The 21,217-nt window shown below is 31.3% G+C and overlaps 1 protein-coding gene across 2 annotated transcripts in view; it reads right to left on the bottom strand.

Annotated features, from left to right (window-relative positions):
* The window catches only part of LOC114348623 (microfibril-associated glycoprotein 4-like), a 106,486-nt gene extending 94,988 nt beyond the window's left edge, over positions 1–11,498 (bottom strand). The window contains exons 1-2 of one of the 2 annotated variants that reach the window (XM_028299144.2): positions 11,387–11,498; positions 1,863–1,944 (exon numbers count right to left, since the gene is read on the bottom strand). In XM_028299144.2, the coding sequence (XP_028154945.2) occupies positions 1,863–1,944; positions 11,387–11,452 (148 nt within the window). In that variant the 5' untranslated portion in view covers positions 11,453–11,498. The remainder of the gene's footprint in view (positions 1–1,862; positions 1,945–11,386) is intronic. The other variant, XM_050657190.1, reaches the window with a different exon arrangement.
* Between the last annotated feature and the right edge of the window lie 9,719 nt (positions 11,499–21,217).

Raw genomic sequence — 21,217 nt, 5'->3', positions numbered from 1 at the left:
TTTGATAAGAAAACTAAATTTCTACGGAATTCGAGGTATTTCTTTAGATTGGTTCCAATCTTACTTGGATGATAGGAAACAACTGGTTAGAGCAAATGATACAGACTCTAGTCTCAAAAACATTGTATGTGGGGTACCTCAAGGTTCAGTATTGGGTCCTCTACTTTTCCTTATCTTTATTAATGACATCACTAGTTTAAAAATCGATGGAAAAATCTTTCTTTTTGCTGATGATACCAGTATCACTTGGAGCAACTCAAATATTGCAACTCTTCATGCTACTATAACTTCTGATCTACTTACAATAAAAACCTGGTCTGACTCTAATTTACTCTCGTTTAACGTAGATAAAACAGTAGCATTGTCTTATAAAGGAGTCCTTCAACCCTTACCTCTTAATAACAGCCAGATCAGTACCGTTGATTCTGTGAAATTTCTTGGTATTTTTTTAGACAGCAACCTTAAATGGTCCCACCATATCGATTTGTTAAGGAAGAAACTATCCTCAGCTTGCTATGCTATAAGATCTGTTTCGAATGAACTCAATTTAGCATCTTCCAAAATAACATATTTTTCTTTGTTCGAGTCACATCTTCGTTATGGTCTTCCTTTTTGGGGTTCTGGTACAGCTGCCCAATTCGATGTTATTTTCAAATTACAAAAAAGAGCAATTAGATATCTGTTTGGCCTCAGAAGAACAACACATTGCAGAAGTTACTTCAAAGATCACAGAATTTTAACCCTTCCATCTTTGTATATTTTAGAAACTGTTTGCTTAATTCGTAAACATCTACATGTCTTTCCACCAAGACCTAATCATGACTACTTCACGAGAAATTCTACGTTTGACGTCTATATGCCGACCCCGTCCTCTGAGTTAGTAAAGAAATCTATATTATATTCCGCAAAAAAACTTTACAATCATCTCCCTCTACAACTTAAATCTGCAGCATCTTTCCCCAAATTCCGTAAACTGACAAAAGCCTACCTATCTGAAAGACCATATTATTCAGTAGAAGATTTTCTTAATCAATAACTAAGAAATTACAGTACCCTTTGCACAAGTAGTATTTTTATTATCATTTTTTTTGTGTATATTTGGGTGTCATATGCAGCAGCTTAACTTTTAAACTTATTAATTACTAGGTAGACTATGCATTTGCAATTTACTTAAATTTTGCAATTGACTACTTCTGTTTAACTTCATTATTATTGTTATTATTGTAAATATATTGACGATTTATGTAATTTTAGTAAATTGGATTGTTATTGTTTTGTTGTCTTGACTTTTTATAAGCTTTGTCGATAAAATTGTACAATTTTTCATGACAATAAAGCATATTTCTATTCTATTCTATTCTATATTTTATTCAATCCATTGGGATTTTTAAGTTTTAATAAATATACCAATTTACATAGAAGTGGTTTTACTTCTTGTTAGAGTTTCTTCATTTAAAGTTCTTCTCAGTCTTTCAGTGTGTCATTAATGACGTAATATATGATTTTAAGAATGTAGAGAATCATAATATGATATTTTAGTTAAAACTGACAGTTTCAGAATCGAACCTAATCGTAATTTGGTATAAAAACAAATCAATTATTGTGTTTATTTCATTTTATAAAAAGGTATCTTCTTTGATTTGTATAGTCTTATTATTTGTACAGATTATAGTCGTGTGGATAATACATAAATCATTTTTTGTTCGATTATAGCACCATCTATCAACAACCAGAATAAGTTATAAATGATTTTAATCACGGACGTACCTTTTTTCTGTCACTTCCAACTTAATGCTTTAGAAATAAATCTAAAAACTGTGAGGCACTGAAAGATGCCTCTGAGAAGGAGTATAATATCTTACTAAGGGTAATTTCTTCAGGTCGTGAATACCATCTTCCCCGGATTGCAGATCTACTTTCTGGGTTAAGCTTTAAGTGTTCTGGCTGAAAAAATATTATAATCGTCAAAAATTTTTATAAAACCGTTAATAGAAGTTAAATACATTACTAATACACTATAACAGTAAAACTCTCCTGTTAGAAATCTTAATTGTAAATCATTGGGAAAACCAAAGAAAAACCTCATCAATGATGAGTCATCATAATCTCCCGACTCTTAGGTAGATATTTAGTCTAAACTAAACTAAACTGATAGCTTTTAAAAATAAAAGGAAGCTTACTGCACTAAGTGAGCTGAAATTATTTGGAGAGGTACTGGAAAGAACCAATGAGGGGTAACCCTGGATTCGAAACTCCATTGGAATACTCATATTAACAATATAATTAATAGGGCTAAGCGACTCTTCTGAAACTGCAGACGAGATGTAGGTAAAACCTGGGGATTGAAACTAAAGGTAATCTGTTCGGTATACATATTAGTGATACGACCGACAGTCACTTATGGTTCAGTACTCTGGTGGATAAAGACAGCTTTGCAATATTGTGTAACCACTCTCACCACCCTACAAAGACAAGCGCTTCTTAATATAACAGGAGCCTTGAATAGTACAGAAAAAGCTTCATTAGAGGCTATCACAGGTCTCGTCCAGCTGGAATTATATATTTCGGCGGTACCCTTTATGCCCATCCTGAGACTCAATGCAAACAATAATTGGAGGCGGAATTATATATTGAATAGTCACACAAACACTACTGGGACTATACTTAAGGAGTCCATCTTTATGATGAACTCAGATATGATGACACCAGAACTAACTTTCACGGAGAAAATTAACAAAATTTTACCATCTAGAGAACAAAAAGTACCAAATAGTAATGGGGACTTAATATAATTCACTGACGGATCTAAACTGCCCATGGTACTGGATCCGGAGTCTTTGCCTTTTGCTTTGGTGGCCTGCATTGATAAAATCATTGATGAACACCCTAAATCTAAGAGAATCAACATTTACACAGAGAGCCAATCAGCTATTCTGGCTGTAAAGGTCCACTCACTAAATCAAAACTGGCGAGAAAGAAGTGTCTTTAATATGGGTTCCGGGTCATTAAGGGATGCATGGGAACGTACGAGCAGATATGTTAGCGAAACAAGACTCGAGAGAAACTTTTGAATGCCCAGAACCTTTCTGTGGCATCACTAAAGATAATACAAAAAACGAGGTTCAGAAATTGCTGACAAAGGATCGTCAAAAGAAGTGGAGAGCCACTTAAGAGCAAATACAGACGAAAAAAAAAGAATATTGATAAAATAGCTCTCGAACAGTTCTGAACCTCAACAAACGTGAGATCAAAACGTTCACTGAAATGGTGACTCGACATTGCCGTTTAAAAAATCACCAAATGCCAAAAGAGAGTGCCATACACATACTATGCTTGTGCAGTGTACTACACTCAAAAAAATTTAGTTCGTAATATTGATTAACAGTGATTACTGAATAGTATTTCGTTGTCACAACAATTTAATTTGTTGTTTCAACGAACTTTTAGACATTGACGAATGTATTTGGTTATTGTCACAATGATTGAATAATAATTGTGAGAATAGCTAGAGTACATTAATCAATAACACTCAATTTATTCAGCCAATAACTTCTTCTTCTTGTAGTGCCTATCCGTTTCGGATGTTGGCGACCATCATGGCAATCTGCACTTTGCACACTGCTGCTCTGAAAAGATTTGTAGTGGTTGTGTTGAACCACGTTCGTAGATTTCTCAGCCAGGAAATCCTTCGCCTTCCTGGTCCGCGCTTTCCCTCTACTTTTCCCTGCAAGACCAGTTGCAGCAGTCCATATCTCTCACTGTTCCTCATGATGTGACCGAGGTATTCGATTTTGGCTGTTTTTATTTTGATTAACAGCTCTTTTTCTTTTTTCATTCTCAGCAAAACACCCTCATTAGTAATGTGGTCGGTATAAGATATCTTCAGGATTCGACGATAAAGCCACATCTCAAAAGCCTCAATTCTTGCAGGTGGCGTCTGTGAGAGTCCACGACTCAACTCCGTACAACAGTATAGGAAATATATAACATCGTAGTAATCTGAATTTTATGGGTATCGACAAATCATGACATTTGAACAACTTTGCCATTTTTTGAAATGCAGATCTTGCTTTCCCTATCCTACATTTGATTTCTATAGAATGGTCCCAATTTTCATTGACGTTCGTACCAAGGTAGGTGTATGTTTTTACTCTTTCTATTTGTTGACCATTCACACTGATTCGTCCAAATTGCTGTTCATTCTTAGAGATCATCATATATTTGGTTTTCTTAGTGTTTAGTGAAAGTCCGTATCTCTGACTGACTTCTGCGATTCTGCTCATTAACTCCTGTAGGGCTTCAGAACTGTCAGCGAATACCACAGTGTCGTCTGCGTATCTTATGTTATTGATACATTCTCCGTTAATTCTAATTCCGGCTTCAACATCATCCAATGCTTCTTGAAAGATTTCCTCAGAGTAGATGTTAAACAGCAGTGGGGATAGTATACATCCCTGACGGACCCCACGTTTGATTTTGATATCGTCGGATTCTCCTGCCTCTGTCCGGATAGATGATGTTTGATTCCAGTACAGACTGCTGATAATCCTTAAATCACAGGTGTTTATTCCAATATTGGTTAATATCTCCATCAGCTTGTCGTGCTTTACTGTATCGAACGCTTTATGGTAATCAATGAAACATGCATAAATATCGCAATTCACGTCTCTACATCGTGGAAATAGCACTTGCATACTAAATAACTTAGTTTCGTTATTAAATAACTTAGTTTCGTATATTTAATAAATACTGTTAGTTCTGGCAGCAACTCACGTTCTTGATTTCGTAGATGACAAGCAATTACCTTGGTTTATCGTAACAACGTACAGATTTCATTAAAACAATGTAAAAATGTTGTTAATATAGAGTAATATATGATTATTGATTAGATGTAAATTGATTGCTGTGACAACGAATGCATTAATCAATCTACTACTGCATTTAATACCCACAATCAATGCGGTCATTGTGACAATAATCGTAGTTGTTGAGACAATAAATGTTTTGCTTAACCATTTGAAAGTTAACGGCTTTTCCTTATCGTGATACCCCTAGCTTCTCTGTGTTACCGAAGTGCCGAATAATAATTGCATTTCGTTTTCAAGTGTAGTCCGTAGTAGAAGGAAGTTTTTTGTGTCTATTATCTTGAAATTTCGGTCGAGTGCTTTTTAAATGTGTTCATTTTTTTCGAATCCTGAGAAAACTAATTATTATTTTTGAAAATTTAAATGCAAAATAAAATATTACAGTATTATCGAGGGTCTGAAGTCCCTGAGAACCTCTATAATGATTATTTTAATAAGTCACAGGGGTGAAAAAGAAAAAATTTAGTATGATTTTAAATTTCAAATAGGCATACCATTCAACAGAAACTTTTTGTTTATTCTAAGGGACTTTCTGCCCTCCGTAATAATGTAATATTTTATTCTGCGTTTAAATTTTTCAAAAACACTTATTAGTTTTTTTAGAATTCCAAAAAAAATGAATGCGTTTAAAAAGAATTCGATCGAAATTTTGAACCTGCGCTCTCAAAAAGGATTAAAGTGTTATACAGTTTTGGAATCACTATTTCAAACGCTTTTAAATAAGCTGTCACATGACGTACTTTCCCATTAAAAAAATCAAAGTTACGCCTGTCACCTGAAGAGGGATCGTGTAAAGTTCGAAACATTGATGTTATAATATACTTTGATTATTTTAAAAATCGACCTGTCCGAGCGTTTTGCTTATGTGCTAAAAATAAATAAGTTAATAAGGGGGTGGGGGAGTGTAATACATATTTCTGTACACTGTATAAGTGAAATCATATGAAAAATCACACAGTGTAAAGTCCTTTAGGTTAAGGACAAAAAAGGGGGATTTAAAAAATTATTATTAATTAATTATTATCATACACTTGGCTATTGCATTCAGTAAAAAATACGTTCATAGTAGGAATGAACGAAACTGATTGTAAGAATGAATAGAATTGCTTGTAAGAAAAACCGTATTTATTGTGGGAATGAACGGAATTAATTGTAACAATAAACGGAAATAATTGTAGAAATAAACGAAATACGTTAGGAGAAATAACACTGATATTGACACAACGAATAGTCTTCGTCAGTCAATTAACGACGTTGTTGTTTCAATAAATAGTGTTCGTTAACTCAGTGAATAGATTTCCTAATATCAATAAATAGTGTTCGTTGACTCAGTGAACAGAGTTCGTAATACCAATAAAGTGATATTATGGTATACATAATGAATGTTCATCCATTCAATAAACGTAATACTTTGGCTCAACGAACGAAAATAATGAATTGATGAACATCGTTTTGTTGTCTCAATAAAATCAAGAATTGGACAAATTTTAAGTATTGCGTTTGTTGTCTGAATTAACATTTTTATTGATATTACGTACCTTTTTCGTTAAGTGTAGGTGATGTAAGGTAATAATTCACTGGTCAACTGAGGTTTGAACCAGAAGAGATCCTAAAACTACCATTAAGAAAACTGTTGGTCTTCGTTGGGGCCACAGAACTTATTAGAGTTTAAAGAAATAAACAAGGTATGGTACAAAAATCTTATGACCAAGTGCCAGAGACTAATAAGTCTCACCCAAGTTAGGAAGAAGGGAAGAAGAAGCTACTTAGTCCTATTTTTAGTTTACAGTTTACTCTCAATATAAACACCAAATTCTTATCTTATAACTACGTTAAAATATAAATGATACAAATAGCCTCTATAATTTATAAAAAATATCTTCTATAAGTTGTTCACTTACAAATCACAGTATTATTTTATAGCTATTTCACTCTTAATATTGATAATCTAAGATGTTTACATTCTAATTTACTTGGAAACTGCAAAACGTAGGTATGGGGGATACCAATACAAATCGATAGTCAGAAATATCATCATCATCAGTAGCTCGACAACCCTTTTTGGGTCCTGGCTTATTCTAGGTGTTTTCGCCAACCTGTTCTGTTCCTTGCTTTGTTTTTCAGAACCAGAAACGTATTCTTCTAAAATAATTAATCACATCCAGGGTATCCCATTTGAAAAAAGATGCCGATTTTATGCAAATTTTGAAAGCACCCTGTATAATAAAAAGGGCAAGTTTACACTGCAACCGATACAGCTGTATGTGGTTAATGTTTCAATATTAATGTCACAAGAGAGTGAGAATAAATCGAAAACAATGCGACAATTTTTTCAAAACTTGTTGCCTGGCAATACACACTAAAGCCTGCAGCCTCGAGTGATTATTGCCGAATGGAAACAAAGAGAAACAAATTAGAGCATTAGTTTCTTACTTGTTCTTACTATTGTGTGATATTCGAGAAATCATTTTGTAATATTTGCATACAAAATTCAAGACACTGTAAATAAACATTCAGTGACATTTCTCACAATTAATGTTTTTCAACTTGTTAAAGTGAACAGCACAGTTTAGCAAAGATTCAGAAGAAAGATAGTCGGTCATTTTATGCCGCTAAAAGGGGTGATACACACGCGAGTAAGTACGCGAACGTATGGCTCGACGATCTTTTTCGCTCGTGTATCACAGCAAGTACGCGTACTTTACGTCCGCCGAGTAAGTACGCCGTCGATCCAACAAGTTTGAAATCTTAGGCTACGGTTACATTGGACGCGTACTCTGACGACTAACGAGTCGGACGTACTATTGCGTAGTCGGATGACAGAAACAAACATGGGCAAATAAATAAGAACGGTTATATTGAATAAGTAATAGCCGTCAGTTTACGCACGTGTATGGATGACTAAATTTACAAAACAAACTTGTTTGTTTTTTCCTGCGGCAACGCGCGTCTGAAGACGGATCTTGAAAAATTAATTTTAGGGGTATTTGAAAGAAAGGCATTTATGGGACCAAACTAATAAAGATTATCACAATCGAGATAGGGTTCGTAAGATGTGGATATCCCTGGCGACAGAAATGAATGAAAGCAGTAAATATAGGTATAGATATTTGCATTATTTTTAATCTAATATTCTTATCTATCCAATTTAATCTATTTAAGACGTAAAAAATTATTATCTAATAAAAATATTCTTCATCCTTGGTTTTCTTCATCCTCGGTTTTCTGAACAAATAGTCGCAGTTAAACGCATGCAATCCGACCACCTAGTCGCACTACCAATGTCGTCCGTTTATGTCCGACTGATTGGTCTTCAGACTACGCGTCCAATATAACCGTAGCCTTACTCGTAACCCGTACGTGTATCACTGCCACGAGCCGCGAGCCTCGAGCCATCATGTTATTGCGTTTAAAGTTACACTTACACTTATATTTTCACTAATTAAGCAAATTGCCTAGAAATAATTCAATAGTTTATTGTTGAAAGGAGACAAGTTACATTTTATAAGTTTTGAGAAAACCGTAAAACACTATTTTAAGCTACACTAAATTATTTTTGATTATTTGTTTTTGGGCAAACCTAATTATATATATGCTCTTTTATCCTCCTGATGGAAATATTACCCTCTTATCTATGATATTTTGTTTGTTTATGCCTACCTTGTATTAAATTAAAATAGATCAAAAACAAGTGCTATACTCGACATTTGGTCGTGAGTCCAAAAATTTTAAATTTTTTAAAAATAAAATGCATACCAAACTTTGTATTAAAAAGCCACAAATTGGTAGGTAATAATTATAATTAATCGGATCCATTAACAAAACAACTTAGATGTATTAAGAGTTGACCTACCAATTTTTGGCTTCTTAATATTTTGGTTTATGCATTTTATTTTTTAAAAATTTAAAAATTTTGGATTCACGCTACCAAAATTATTAAAAAATATAAAAATAAGAAAACAAAAAGATAGGCCTATACAAAAGGTAAAAAGATTTAAAGATTAAAAAAAAGAAGAAGAAAGCAAAAAAAAACGACGATAACATTAAAGTCCCTAATGTAGAAATTCTCCAGCGTGTTACATTTTTTTAAATGAAAAATTCCGCTAAGTTTGCACCTAGGTGCAGATGATTTTTTGAGGAATATTTATATACATATTGAATTATTTCACATATATGTTCGACAAAATGTTTAAAAATGAACAATCTCTCTTTTAATTTGTTTAACAAATCTCGTTGTAATCTAAATAATCGAAAGACGATAAAGTAAAATTTTCAAAAGGAAATATTTTAGTACATTCTTTCACGGTTTTTGCTCTAAATTTTAAAGAACCGCTTAAGTTGACATCAAATTTGGCATACGTATAGCTTACATGTCAAAGAAAAAAAGTGATATTGTGCCGATGTGTACTTTTGCCCTGGGGGTGACTTTCACCCCCTCTTGGGGGTGACAAAATATATGTCCAAAATAAGTCCGGAAATGGGTAAACTAAATAATTCTAAGTAACTTTTGTTCTATAGAGCTTTTTCGCCAAGTCAACACTTTTCGAGTTATTTGCGAGTGAATATGTTAATTTTTCAACAAAATAACCGCATTTTTAGACGGTTTTTCGCAAATAATTCAAAAAGTAAGTAATTTGTCGAAAAAACGTTCTTAGCAAAAATATAGCCTATAAAAAATTTAAAAAATTGGTGTACACGTTATATCTCTTGATCACGTAGAACCAGAGTTACAGGCGATGAAAAACAGATTCATATTCACCAAATTTTAAATAGAATATTTCGACGTGAAATATCCAAAAAATTTTGGGGAAAACCCATAACTTTTTTAAAGTGTTTAAAAAAGCTTTATTTCTGTTTTACAAAAAGTTTCTAGCATTAAATTTAAGCAAGTTACGCTCAAAATAAAGTTAGTCCCTTTTATTTTGACAAGAAAAAAATCGGGAAGACCAACACCTAATTAGCAACTTAAATAAAATTAATCGTTACCGCTCCACAAATTATTTTATTTATATTGTATTTATATGATCTGTAAGTTTCATCGATTCAAAGTCCTTATTTTTTAAAAAATTTGGTTTCAAATTAAAATTTATAAAAATTTAATTTTGAAAAATATGCTTTTTTTCAAAATAACTTAAAAATTGTTAGAGATACAAAAAATCTCGAAAAACAAAAAAAGTCATCATTCCTTTTCTGAATATCATGTATTTTTTTGTTTTTCTGTTAGACAAAAATTGATTAAGATTTGGTGTGCATATATTCGTGATCAGTGACTCGTTCAACCCGTTTTCAACTACAGCCCTTTCAATAAAAAGGACTTTAAACCGATGAAACTTACAGATCATATAAACAATACATACACGAGTCACGAAACTTGTGAAGTCGTAACGATTAAGTTCATTTAAGATACTAATTAGGGGGTGATTTTCTCGATTTTTTTACCAAAACAAAAAGGGACTAACTTTATTTTGAGCGTAACTTGTTTACTTTTAATGCTAGAATTTTTTTTATAAAACAATAATGAAGCTTTTTTTAAACACTTTAAATAAGTTTTAATGAGTTTTTCCCGAAATGTGCTTTATTTTTGGTTATTTCACGTTAAAATATTCCATTTGGAATTTGACGAATATGAACCTATTTTTCATTAGCTATACCTCTGCTTCTACTAGGTATAGAGACGTGATATATACACTATTTTTTTTTTATTTTTTACAGGATATATTTTTGCTATGAATTTTTTTTCGACAAAATACTTAGTATTTGAGTTATTTGCGAAAAACCGTCTAAAAGCTTGGTTATTTTGTTGAAAAAATGAACATATTCACTGCCAAATAACTCGAAAAGTATTGACTTAGTGAAAAAACTCTATAGAACAAAAGTTACTTAAAATTAGCCAGTTTATCCATTTCCTGACTTTGGACGAATATTTTTTCAAACCCAAGAGGGGGTGAAAATCACCCCCAAGGCAAAAGCACATATCGGCACAATATCACTTTTTTTCTTTGACTTGTTAGCTATGTGTATGCCAAATTTCATGTCAATCCAAGAGGTTCTTTAAAATTTAGAGGTTTTGAAATATTTTACCGTTAAAGAACGGACTATTTACAGCGACCAAAAATACAGCGAGGTAAATATGAAAAATCTTTAAAATTGATTTTTCGCATTTTGGCATAAAATTTGATTTTTGAACATGTTCCACCAACTCTAGATAAAAATAAACTTCATATTCGGATTAACCGACCTCGAAAATATAAAGAATTATCAAAATTTGCCATTCGCCTATCATGGTCGCCTTTTAGATTTTTAAGCCTCAAATTAGGGGTGTGGTCATTAGGGGTGTGGTCTCAAAGGTGAAAACTGTAATTTATTTCGGGCTTTGACTGAGACCGTCAGTCATACCTGAGGAATGCCTATGACAAAAATAATTGCCTATGACAAAAATAATGATCGTGTATCTAGGAGTGCCTGAAATTCGGGCTTTGACTATAAAATATACATAAACCATAGAAAATTTTAAAGCTTACCGTTTCACTCAGAGCAATTTTCAAATTGCCACATAAAAATAATACAAGTATTGCTAACGAGTTCATGGTATTAGAGTAAAATAAAATGAATAATAATAATAAAATGATTTGGGTATTTATGCGTTTAGCAATACAAGATAAGAATATTACAATTTACCCCTACTTACTCTCTGTATAACACGCGCCAAAAGACAGGTTCAAGGATTTTTGTTTTGCTAAATATATCGAATTTTTTAACTTTGATAACATAGCAAGCAAATTTGTCTTATGACGCGACAGTATTTACCTGAACCGATACAATCGACTTATTATACTATATATTTAGGTTAAAAAAAGAATAATCTAATAGAAAGTACATATATAATAAATGCCTATCGGTACCTACTTTAAAAGATAGTATTGTAACCAAATATTTAATATGTACAATGTACACTCTTATTGATATATTTATATCAAAAATATCCATACGATGCCGAAACCGAAAAATAATAAATTAAAGATAGTAACACAACAGATTATTAAGGACAGAAGCCGCATGGATCGGAAATCACTAGAATATAAGGATCTTAATAAGGCAGTAAGAACAAGAATAAGACAAGGCATCAGGGACAACAATATTGAAAAAATTGAAGATATTATAGAGAAAAACAAGAATATGAAAGTGTTAAAAACCCTAAATAGAAAAGGCCGACAACAAGTACAAGAGATAAAAGATAAAAATGGAGTCATTACAAACGACAAAAACCAGATAGAAGATTATTGAAGATATTACATTGTTGAAGATTACTACACAGACTTATTATACTCGTCCGGTGTAGCAAAACCCGAAACTCACGATGTGAAACGAAGAATACTAAATGTAGGACCTGAAATACTACCAGAAATTACTAACGAGGAAGTTTTAACTGCCTTAAAACAGATGAAATATGGAAAAACTCCTGGAGAAGACGAAATAACAAAAGAGATGATTACAGCTGGAGGTAAAACTATTTTGGAGGCAGTTAAAATCTTAATGAACAAGTGTCTCTTTGGGGGTGCTATTCCAACCTCTCGGCAAAATCCGCGCTCTCTCGCGGTTTGAAACTTATACTTTTCTGATAAAATTGTTCAAATTCAATGCACAAAACTGCCACTAACAGCGCTGGCGAAAACTGTCAAATCCCCTCTACTCATCGGCTCACGGCGAATACCTACTGTCTTCATTGTCATGTTTTATTATTTATTTTTTTTAGCTAAATATTATAGTGATCTAATTTATTTGGCAGCCAATGTTAGCATTGGCTAATCACAAATTTTTTATTCAACCCCCTCTGTGGCTCAGTGGTAAGAGAGCCTACCTTTGGATCGAAAGATCCGAATGGTCGTGAGTTCGAATCTCACTTGGGTGGAGAACTTTTCATTTATTAAAAATTAATACTAAATAGTTTCTATCCTTGTGGCATCGGTACTCACCGGAGGGACCGCAGACGTTCGGATACAATTAGCGTCTCTTTGCAAAGACAATGACGTCGACTTTGCAAAGTAACAAGACACTTCCTCAACACACACACACACACACACACACACACACACACACACACACACACACACACACACACACACACACACACACACACACACTACACATTACACTAGGTATGAATGTAATTGGAAAAATCCACTGTACCATGCCAATAGCCATTAATTGTCAAGGCATTAGCTAAATAAAAAAAAATTCGGCAATATTTCTGGTTTTAAAAGAAGTTTATATCCAAGCTTATTTGTTTTATTTAGAAAATATAGCCGCATTCACCTTGATGGTGATTAGCGGCGGCTAGAGAATCCAATGCTAAATTCTATAAAATATTCCTGTGATATATCCACGCTTATTATCCATGTGGATTTGATTGTATATTAACTTTTAAATATAACCAAATATCTCTTTTAATACTCAATTAAATTTATAATCTCGCAGATTAAACCAGAAATTGAAATTCGTTTCAGGAAATCAATACTAATGTCATTAAAAACGTATTATTTCGAATTCATTTGATTAAATAAAGCAGTTTGTCATTAAAGGATAAGCATATTACAAAATAATATCCCAGACAACGGCAGTTTTCGTCAGTGGCGCACAACCCCCCTACATGCGATACTATACAGGGTGTCCAGAAACTCTACCGGCAAACGAAGACAGGAGATTCCTCAGATAATTTTAAGACAATTTAACCAAATTGACCCAGTCCGAAAATGCTTCCTAAGGGAGCTAGAGCTCTTTGAAAATGGCGTCTAGTAACTAGTTTTTCTTAAATACCTCCAGAACGCTTCTAGTTAAAAAAACAAAAATTTGTACGCGTTTTTATCTTCCAGAGGCAAATCGACTACATCCATTGCGAATTTATAGTACCGGTCATAGGCGTCCGTTTTGGGTAGGGTAACGGTTATTTTATCGCATAACTTTTTTATCTTTACATTTTAAGCATCTTTCACTTTGGATTATTAAATTGTGAGGTATGCTAGTACTAAAAGGTACTCTTGATTTAAGTCGGTAGGACACACCGTTTTCTAGAAAAATCGATTTGAAATCTTTTTGTCTCTTGAATTTAAAAAAAAAATTGAAAAATTTGAAAAAAAACGGTGTATTTTACCAACTTGAAGCAAGAGGAACTTTTACTACTAGAATACCCAGAATACCTCATAATTTAAGAATCTAGTGTCAAAAATGCTTAAAAATTAAAGACAAAAAGTTATGCGATAAAATAACCGTTGACCTACCCAAAACCGACGCATATGACCGATGCTAGAAATTCGTTTTCGTTTTTCTAAATAGCTTTTTTTGAAATTTTTTTTTTTTATTTAAAAAACGAAAAATTTTCAAATAAATTTTTCTAGAAAACGGTGTATCCTGTCGACTTAAAATAAAAGTACCTTTTATTACAAAAATACCTCACAATTTACTAATCCAGAGTCGAAAATTCTTAAAAGTCAAAGACAAAAAGTTAGGCGATAAAGTAACCATTGCCCTACCCAAAAGGGACGCCTATGGCCGGTACTACAAATTTGAAATGAATGGAATCGATTTATCTCTGAAAGATAAATAAGCTTACGAATTTTTGTTTTTCTAAATAGAAGCGTTCCGGAGGTATTTAAGAAAAACTAATTACATGACGCCATCTTCAAAGAGCTCTAGCTCCCTTAGGAAGCATTTTCGGACTAAGTGAATTGGGTTAAATTGTCTTAAAATTATCTAAGGAATCTCGTGTATTTATTTGTCGTTAGAGTTTCTGGACACCCTGTATAAACGAAATTTACACCACTTTGTCACTATTGTGTTGTGTATTGTATCGTTTTAATATTACTATTATGTTTATGACAGTAATAAGTATAATGTTATTTTTCTTTTGTAGACGATAGAATTATATTTTATTTTATTTATTTTGAACTATACATAAATATCTTAAATATACAGGGTGGGTGTAACAAAAATACAGGTCATAAATGAAATCACATATTCTGGGACCAAAAATAGTTCGAATGAACCTAATTTATCTTAGTACAAATATGCACATAAAAAAAGTTACAGCCCTTTGAAGTTACAAAATTGAAATCGATTTTTTTGAATATATCGAAAACTATTGGAGATTTTTTATTGAAAATAGACATGTGGCATTCTTATGGCAGGAACATCTTAAAGAAAAATTATAATGAAATTTGTGCACCCCATAAAAATTTTATGGTGATTTTGTTCCCTTAAACCCCCCCAAACTTTTGTGTACGTCGCAATTAAATTATTATTGTGATACCATTAGTTAAATTTAATATTATTAAAACTTTTTTGCCTCCTAGTAATTTTTCGATAAGGCAGTTTTTATCGAGTTGAGGCTTATTTTTCAATATGTTTACATAAAAATTTTATGGGGGTTTTGTTCTTTTAAACCCCCCAAATGTTTTTGTACGTTCCAATTAAAATATTACTGCGGTACCATTAGTTAAACACAGTTTTTTTAAAACTTTTTTGCCTCTTTGTATTTTTTCGAAAAGGCAGCTTTTATCGAGATGTGACTTCTTTTTTAATATGGTTCAAAATAGCCCTAAAATGTAAATCATAAATAAATGTTCATATTATTACCAAGTCTCCATAATCGTACTTAACCATATACAAATATGTGGTGGTTTTGACAAATATTCGAAATATCTCGATAAAAACTGATTTTTCAAAAAAGTACTAAGAGGCAAAAAAGTTTTAAAAGTATTGTTTTTAACTAATGGTACTACAATAATAATTTAATTGGAACGTACACAAAAGTTTGGGGGGGTTTAAAGGGACAAAACCCCTATAAAATTTTTATGGTGTGTCCAAATTTCACTATAATTTTTTCTTAAGATGCTACTGGCATAAGAATACCACATGTCCATTTTTAATAAAAAATCTCCAATAGTTTTCGATACATTCTAAAAAATCGATTTTCATTTTGTAATTTAAAAGGGCTGTAACTTTTTTTATGTGCACATTTGTACTAAGGTAAGTTAAGTTCAATCGAATTATTTTTGGTCCCAGAATATGTGATTAAATTTATGACCTGTATTTTTGTTACACCCTGTATTTACTTTGTTTTTAACCTGTGTTTTACTGAGTCTGTAGTCCTGAAAGAACTACCCGTTACAAGTCAACCAAGGATACATGATTGTTTTTAACTTATTCATACTTACTTAAGCTATGATAACACTAACGCCCATTGATTATTTATAGGACTAGTTAAAATTCATAAATGCAAAAATAGAAACATTTTTATGACTATTTCCATATTAATAACAATGTTACTGATAATAAATATGTATAACATTTTAAAATGTTAAAAGCAGTAAATCATTGGACTAGACTAATATAACTGACAATATAAACTGCGGAAGGCATTATGGAATAAAATTATTTGTGTCCTTGTTTCAAAATATTCTAAAAAAACGCTGAGACACGTCGATTTTTGTATTGTATAAATGTGCATTTTTGAACATAAATTTTAATGTACAGGGTGATTCGTGCAAGCCTAACAGAGTCCAAAAACATTATATTAATGGATCACCCTGTACATTTTTGTATTTTTAAAAGCTGCTTAACAGCCTAATTTCAACACCGAGAGAAAAAAATTCTTGACATAAAGAAACTTTATTAATATTTAAGAAAGATCGACTTGGCATATTGCCTAAGAAATATATCTTCGTATGTAAGATATAATTTTCTAAAATATTTCAAATAAATTCTACTATAGCCAAAGAAATATATCTTAAAAATGATTGAACTATCACTTTCTGGCAAACTTCAAACCCATTTATCAGAAAGAAATTACACTTGATGTTAATTAATTTTATTACTCATAAAAATATATTTTCTACACATTACAAAATTATTCTTTCTGAGCAATAATATTTCTTAGTAAGGAATTTTATTATTTTACTATTAATAATTAATGTATTTCATGTTAAGAAATATATTTCGCAGAGATAAACGTATATTAAGAGTTAAGTTAATATTTCTTGAAAATAAAGTGATATTACATACGGCGAAATAAATCATTGTGTTAAGGTAAAATCATTATTTATTAATAAAACAAGATATAAAACGTTATTATTACATACAAATATTTTCTCCACTCTTAAACCACTAGCTTCTATACAACAATAAAAGGATGGAGAGGCAAATCCAACTTCCTCAAATTTTCCTTCATTTGTTAATAGCACTTTGTATATCAGCAATTCACTAAAACAAAATCGTTATGTAGAAAGAGTAAACTTACTTTAATAAAATTTTTTTATAAAGATATAGATATTTATTTTGACAAATTTAGGAAATACAAAAAAAAAACAAAAACACGGCCCCACATAAGAACTATTAATACTAATAATAATCAACCATATTTAGTTCAAACATGGCATTATTTAACCTACACATCTTTGTTTATTTTTTTGTTTTTGTTAATGAAATATTAATTATATATTTATCTGTATAATATTAAGTCACACAATAAACATTGTTTAGCTAAAACAAGAGGGAAAATACAACCAATGTAAAACATTGAAGCAGACATAATAATATGTAATTTTCTTAATTTTTATAATCTAAAAGAGACAGCATACCTAATCATTAAGAAATTTTATTACGGGAAAGTATTATTAGTTTACATCTAAGTCATTTAATACATATTAACTAATTCACGGTTTTCGGCAATACCATTTCTTAACCATAAACATATATTTCTTTTAGACTAACTGATTTCTTTATCTCCAATAAATTAACAGAAAACAACCTCAGCGTTGCGTTCGCCATGTTTGATATAGCGTTGTATTGTATATTTTTATAGAAGACGATATATTCAAGAAACCTATTATAGTTGATACATAAGTATACATATTTTTAAAAAGGTACTTACATGTATGAAGTTCTACCATGTCTGGAAGGCCCCGCAGTTGGTTAATAACTCCTTTCTTAATATTTTTCTGAAGCTATATATTATATCATTCTGTCCCAGCTTTAAATTGTGGCATATTTCCCAGTTAGAATAATAAGCTCCTTTATTTCAGAGTCGTCCATCATTATACCTAAAAAGCATATAAAGATACTATTATGTTTCTTTTTTAACCATTCTGATACGCAACAATATTATTATTACATCTTAAATTACTCAATTTACTTTTATTTAATACCTATATATGTACGTACCTTCAAAATATCCGTTAATTTTTAAAGAACACCAATAAATCTAAAATCCATCTATATGAACATGAACATATCACGCCATCTTGACAAACACTGACGACTAAATTATAAATAGTTAATCTGCGCAATTCTTTTGTGGAAGAAAATCTCTTTGCAAGTAACATTTCGGCATTAATGACAAAGTTTTTATTTTATAACCACAGTTACTACAGAGGGTATTTCTGAAGAATTATTTCTTGTGGTTTAAAATATTTATTTGATTGCAAGAAAATTTCTTGTTCACAAATATAAATATGGATTAACTTTACATTATATTTCTTATACTGCAAAATATTTGTAGTTTTCAATTTAAGAAATAAAAACTTTAGGATAAAAAAATTAAATGTAACCATTAATGCATTTCTTATTATTGAAGAAACTATCTGTAAGAAATTATTGAGTTGTGTTTAAAAAACTCGTTTCTTTATATGTGAACCGGTATGTTTAAGTTGATAGGATATGTTAACTTTTAAGAAATATTGCTCAAAGAAATCGGTTTTTTAGGAGAAAAGAAATTGTTCTCTCGGTGAACGAACTATATTATATAGAATATAGAGTGTATCATGAATAATGAAGGGTGAAATTTTGAAATTTCATTGTTGCCAATGAAATTAAGTCATCATAATTTCATAACTTTAGCCAAATATCAAATATTTACTAATAATATTGATAACTTAAAAAAGAACTTTCGAACTCTGAACTTGGCAAATGGGACTTCTCCTTGGTTTGTTTTCATAAAATTTCTTCTATATTTGGTAATACATTAACAATTTTATCATGAAAATTTTTTTTTGGTAATTTTGATAATTTATATACATTTTGACATTTTACTTAAACATTAACAATTGTAATTTAAGATTTACGTTAAAAATTTATAGTATAATCGGTTCACTGAACTCAGACACAACCAGGGGCGGATTTATTCATTAGTGGGCCCGGTGCTAATTCCTGTAGAGGGCCCTACCCAACTCTTTTTTGACAAGGCACTTTAAAAATTAAAACAATATAAACTTCAGTTCATTTAAAATTTTGCAGAAGATACAAGGCTAAGACAAGGTAACGCTTTTTTTCTTTGTTTATTTTCAACAAATGCTTTTATGACACTTTCAGAATCAATTTCCCCCAATACGTCATTCTCAATAGAGCAGATCGATAACGAAACTAATATGTTCTCGCCCATTGATGACCTTAATTTATTTTTAATAAAGCTTAATTTTGAAAATGATCTTTCGGATTCGCAGTTCGTGATAGGTATAGTTAAATATATTCTTAAAACAATATAGGTATTTGAAAACACTGAAACAAGGTCTTTTTCGATAATAATATCCAACACGTCTTTAGGTGTTACTTTGTTAGAATTGCTAGAATTTTCACTCAACTCATCTTTTTCTGTCAAATGGGGTTTGCAACATCAATTGAATCATTTATTTCCTTGTCATCGTGCGTAATTAACAGAGGTTTGGCGTTGTTTTCTCCTTGGTTCTTAAAAAACATGGTCAATTTCGGTAACTTTTGAACTCTGCTAAGTTTTTCTTCTTTTGCCTGAAAAAAATTAAAATTGCATAGACAGATTCGAACCCCGATGCAAATTTACTGCTTTTTGATCGATTGTTTTGAAGCATATATTTTTATTAAATCATACAATGTTACAATGAGTCACAACAAAAACATTAAATTTACTTAATCCTTTTATTCTTTAAATATACCAATCAAATAAAATTTTAATAGATGTAAAATATAAGACAACTTTTCGTGCACATTGCAACTTGCAAGGCTGTAAAAGCTTTTTTCTGTGTGTATTACCGACTATAACCCTATTTTTAAAAACCAATTATTCAGTGTTTATTGTTAATTATTTAAATAAATTACGCATGAAAACGAACTTACAAAGTCTCAAATTAAAGGTTGTCCCATTAGGTTTTTAAAGAAAAATTGTAAAAACCTCTATGTAATCATTAATTTAGGTTAAAGTTTAAAAAAACCAATTTATAAGAAAAATTTACCTGCTCTTCCTTGTTGAAATAATTGTGCCGTCATCTGAAGCGTATCCTTTTTCAAAAATATCTTTTTATTTTGCCCAAACTTTGTTTTAAAAAAGGACAAAAAATGTTCGGAATTAAATTATGTTTTTTTATTTGATTAGGCTAAAAGTTGCGCTAATATAAATTAAGTAAATAAACTCACCTTTCTCTTAGCGGCTCCGCTTTTATGCTGCTTAAGTGACATTATAGGTAGTTACAAGCGTATAAACGTAATGTATTTAAACAATATTAATTAGCACTCACAAACACTAGAACTAAAAATTAATCCGAACCGAATAAATAAAATTCACCAGCATCAACTCACGATTCACAATCTAATGATAAATGACTAAAAGCTAACGCCAACACAAGTAGGTATGAATTAGTAATTGTCGTCTTTGACGTTCTTCAGGTACTTTACTTGGTTGTAAACAAAAGCTTTACTTGTTGTTAAGCTTAAAGGGCAAAGTAGGTATATTTTATATTTCATTTCTTAACTTTATGGCACCCATTGAAAGACATCTATTTTTGTCAAACACCTTTAACTTTGAGAGCGATTTAAAAGCATTGTATTGTAAGATTTCCGAAAAGGAGATGTAAAAGTATACCTGCTAATCTGTTGCCATTTATGTCATGTCGTAAAAGGGTGGTTACCGGGTGTTCCTTTCCTTTTCTCTCAGAAAAAAGATTATTTGAAATTGTCAATACAACAATAATTTCAAAGTAATTTTTACAACAAATAAGAGGAGTTTGGTAGGGTAAGTACGACGGCGCGTCAGAATGCCAAATACGTAATTTTAGACAAATGTGTAGGTCTTCTGGGGGCCCCTTCAACCTGGGGGCCCGGTGCTACAGCACCTCTAGCCCCCCCCCTAAATCCACCACTGGACACAACTGGCTAGTGATTTTAGTATGTATTTTTTTGTTTTTTTTGCCAATTTTGCCAAAATTGTCAAAATTACTAACTATTTAGTAATTCTTTTTTGCCAATTTCACCAAATTGGCAAAATTACTTACTAAAATCACTAGACAGTTGTGTCTGAATTTAGCGAACCGACTATAATTTCAGTTAACTACATT

The sequence above is a fragment of the Diabrotica virgifera genome, chromosome 7 (assembly GCF_917563875.1).
Source record: "Diabrotica virgifera virgifera chromosome 7, PGI_DIABVI_V3a".
Lineage (NCBI taxonomy): Eukaryota > Metazoa > Arthropoda > Insecta > Coleoptera > Chrysomelidae > Diabrotica > Diabrotica virgifera.
This window is presented reverse-complemented; position numbering and strand designations above follow the sequence as displayed.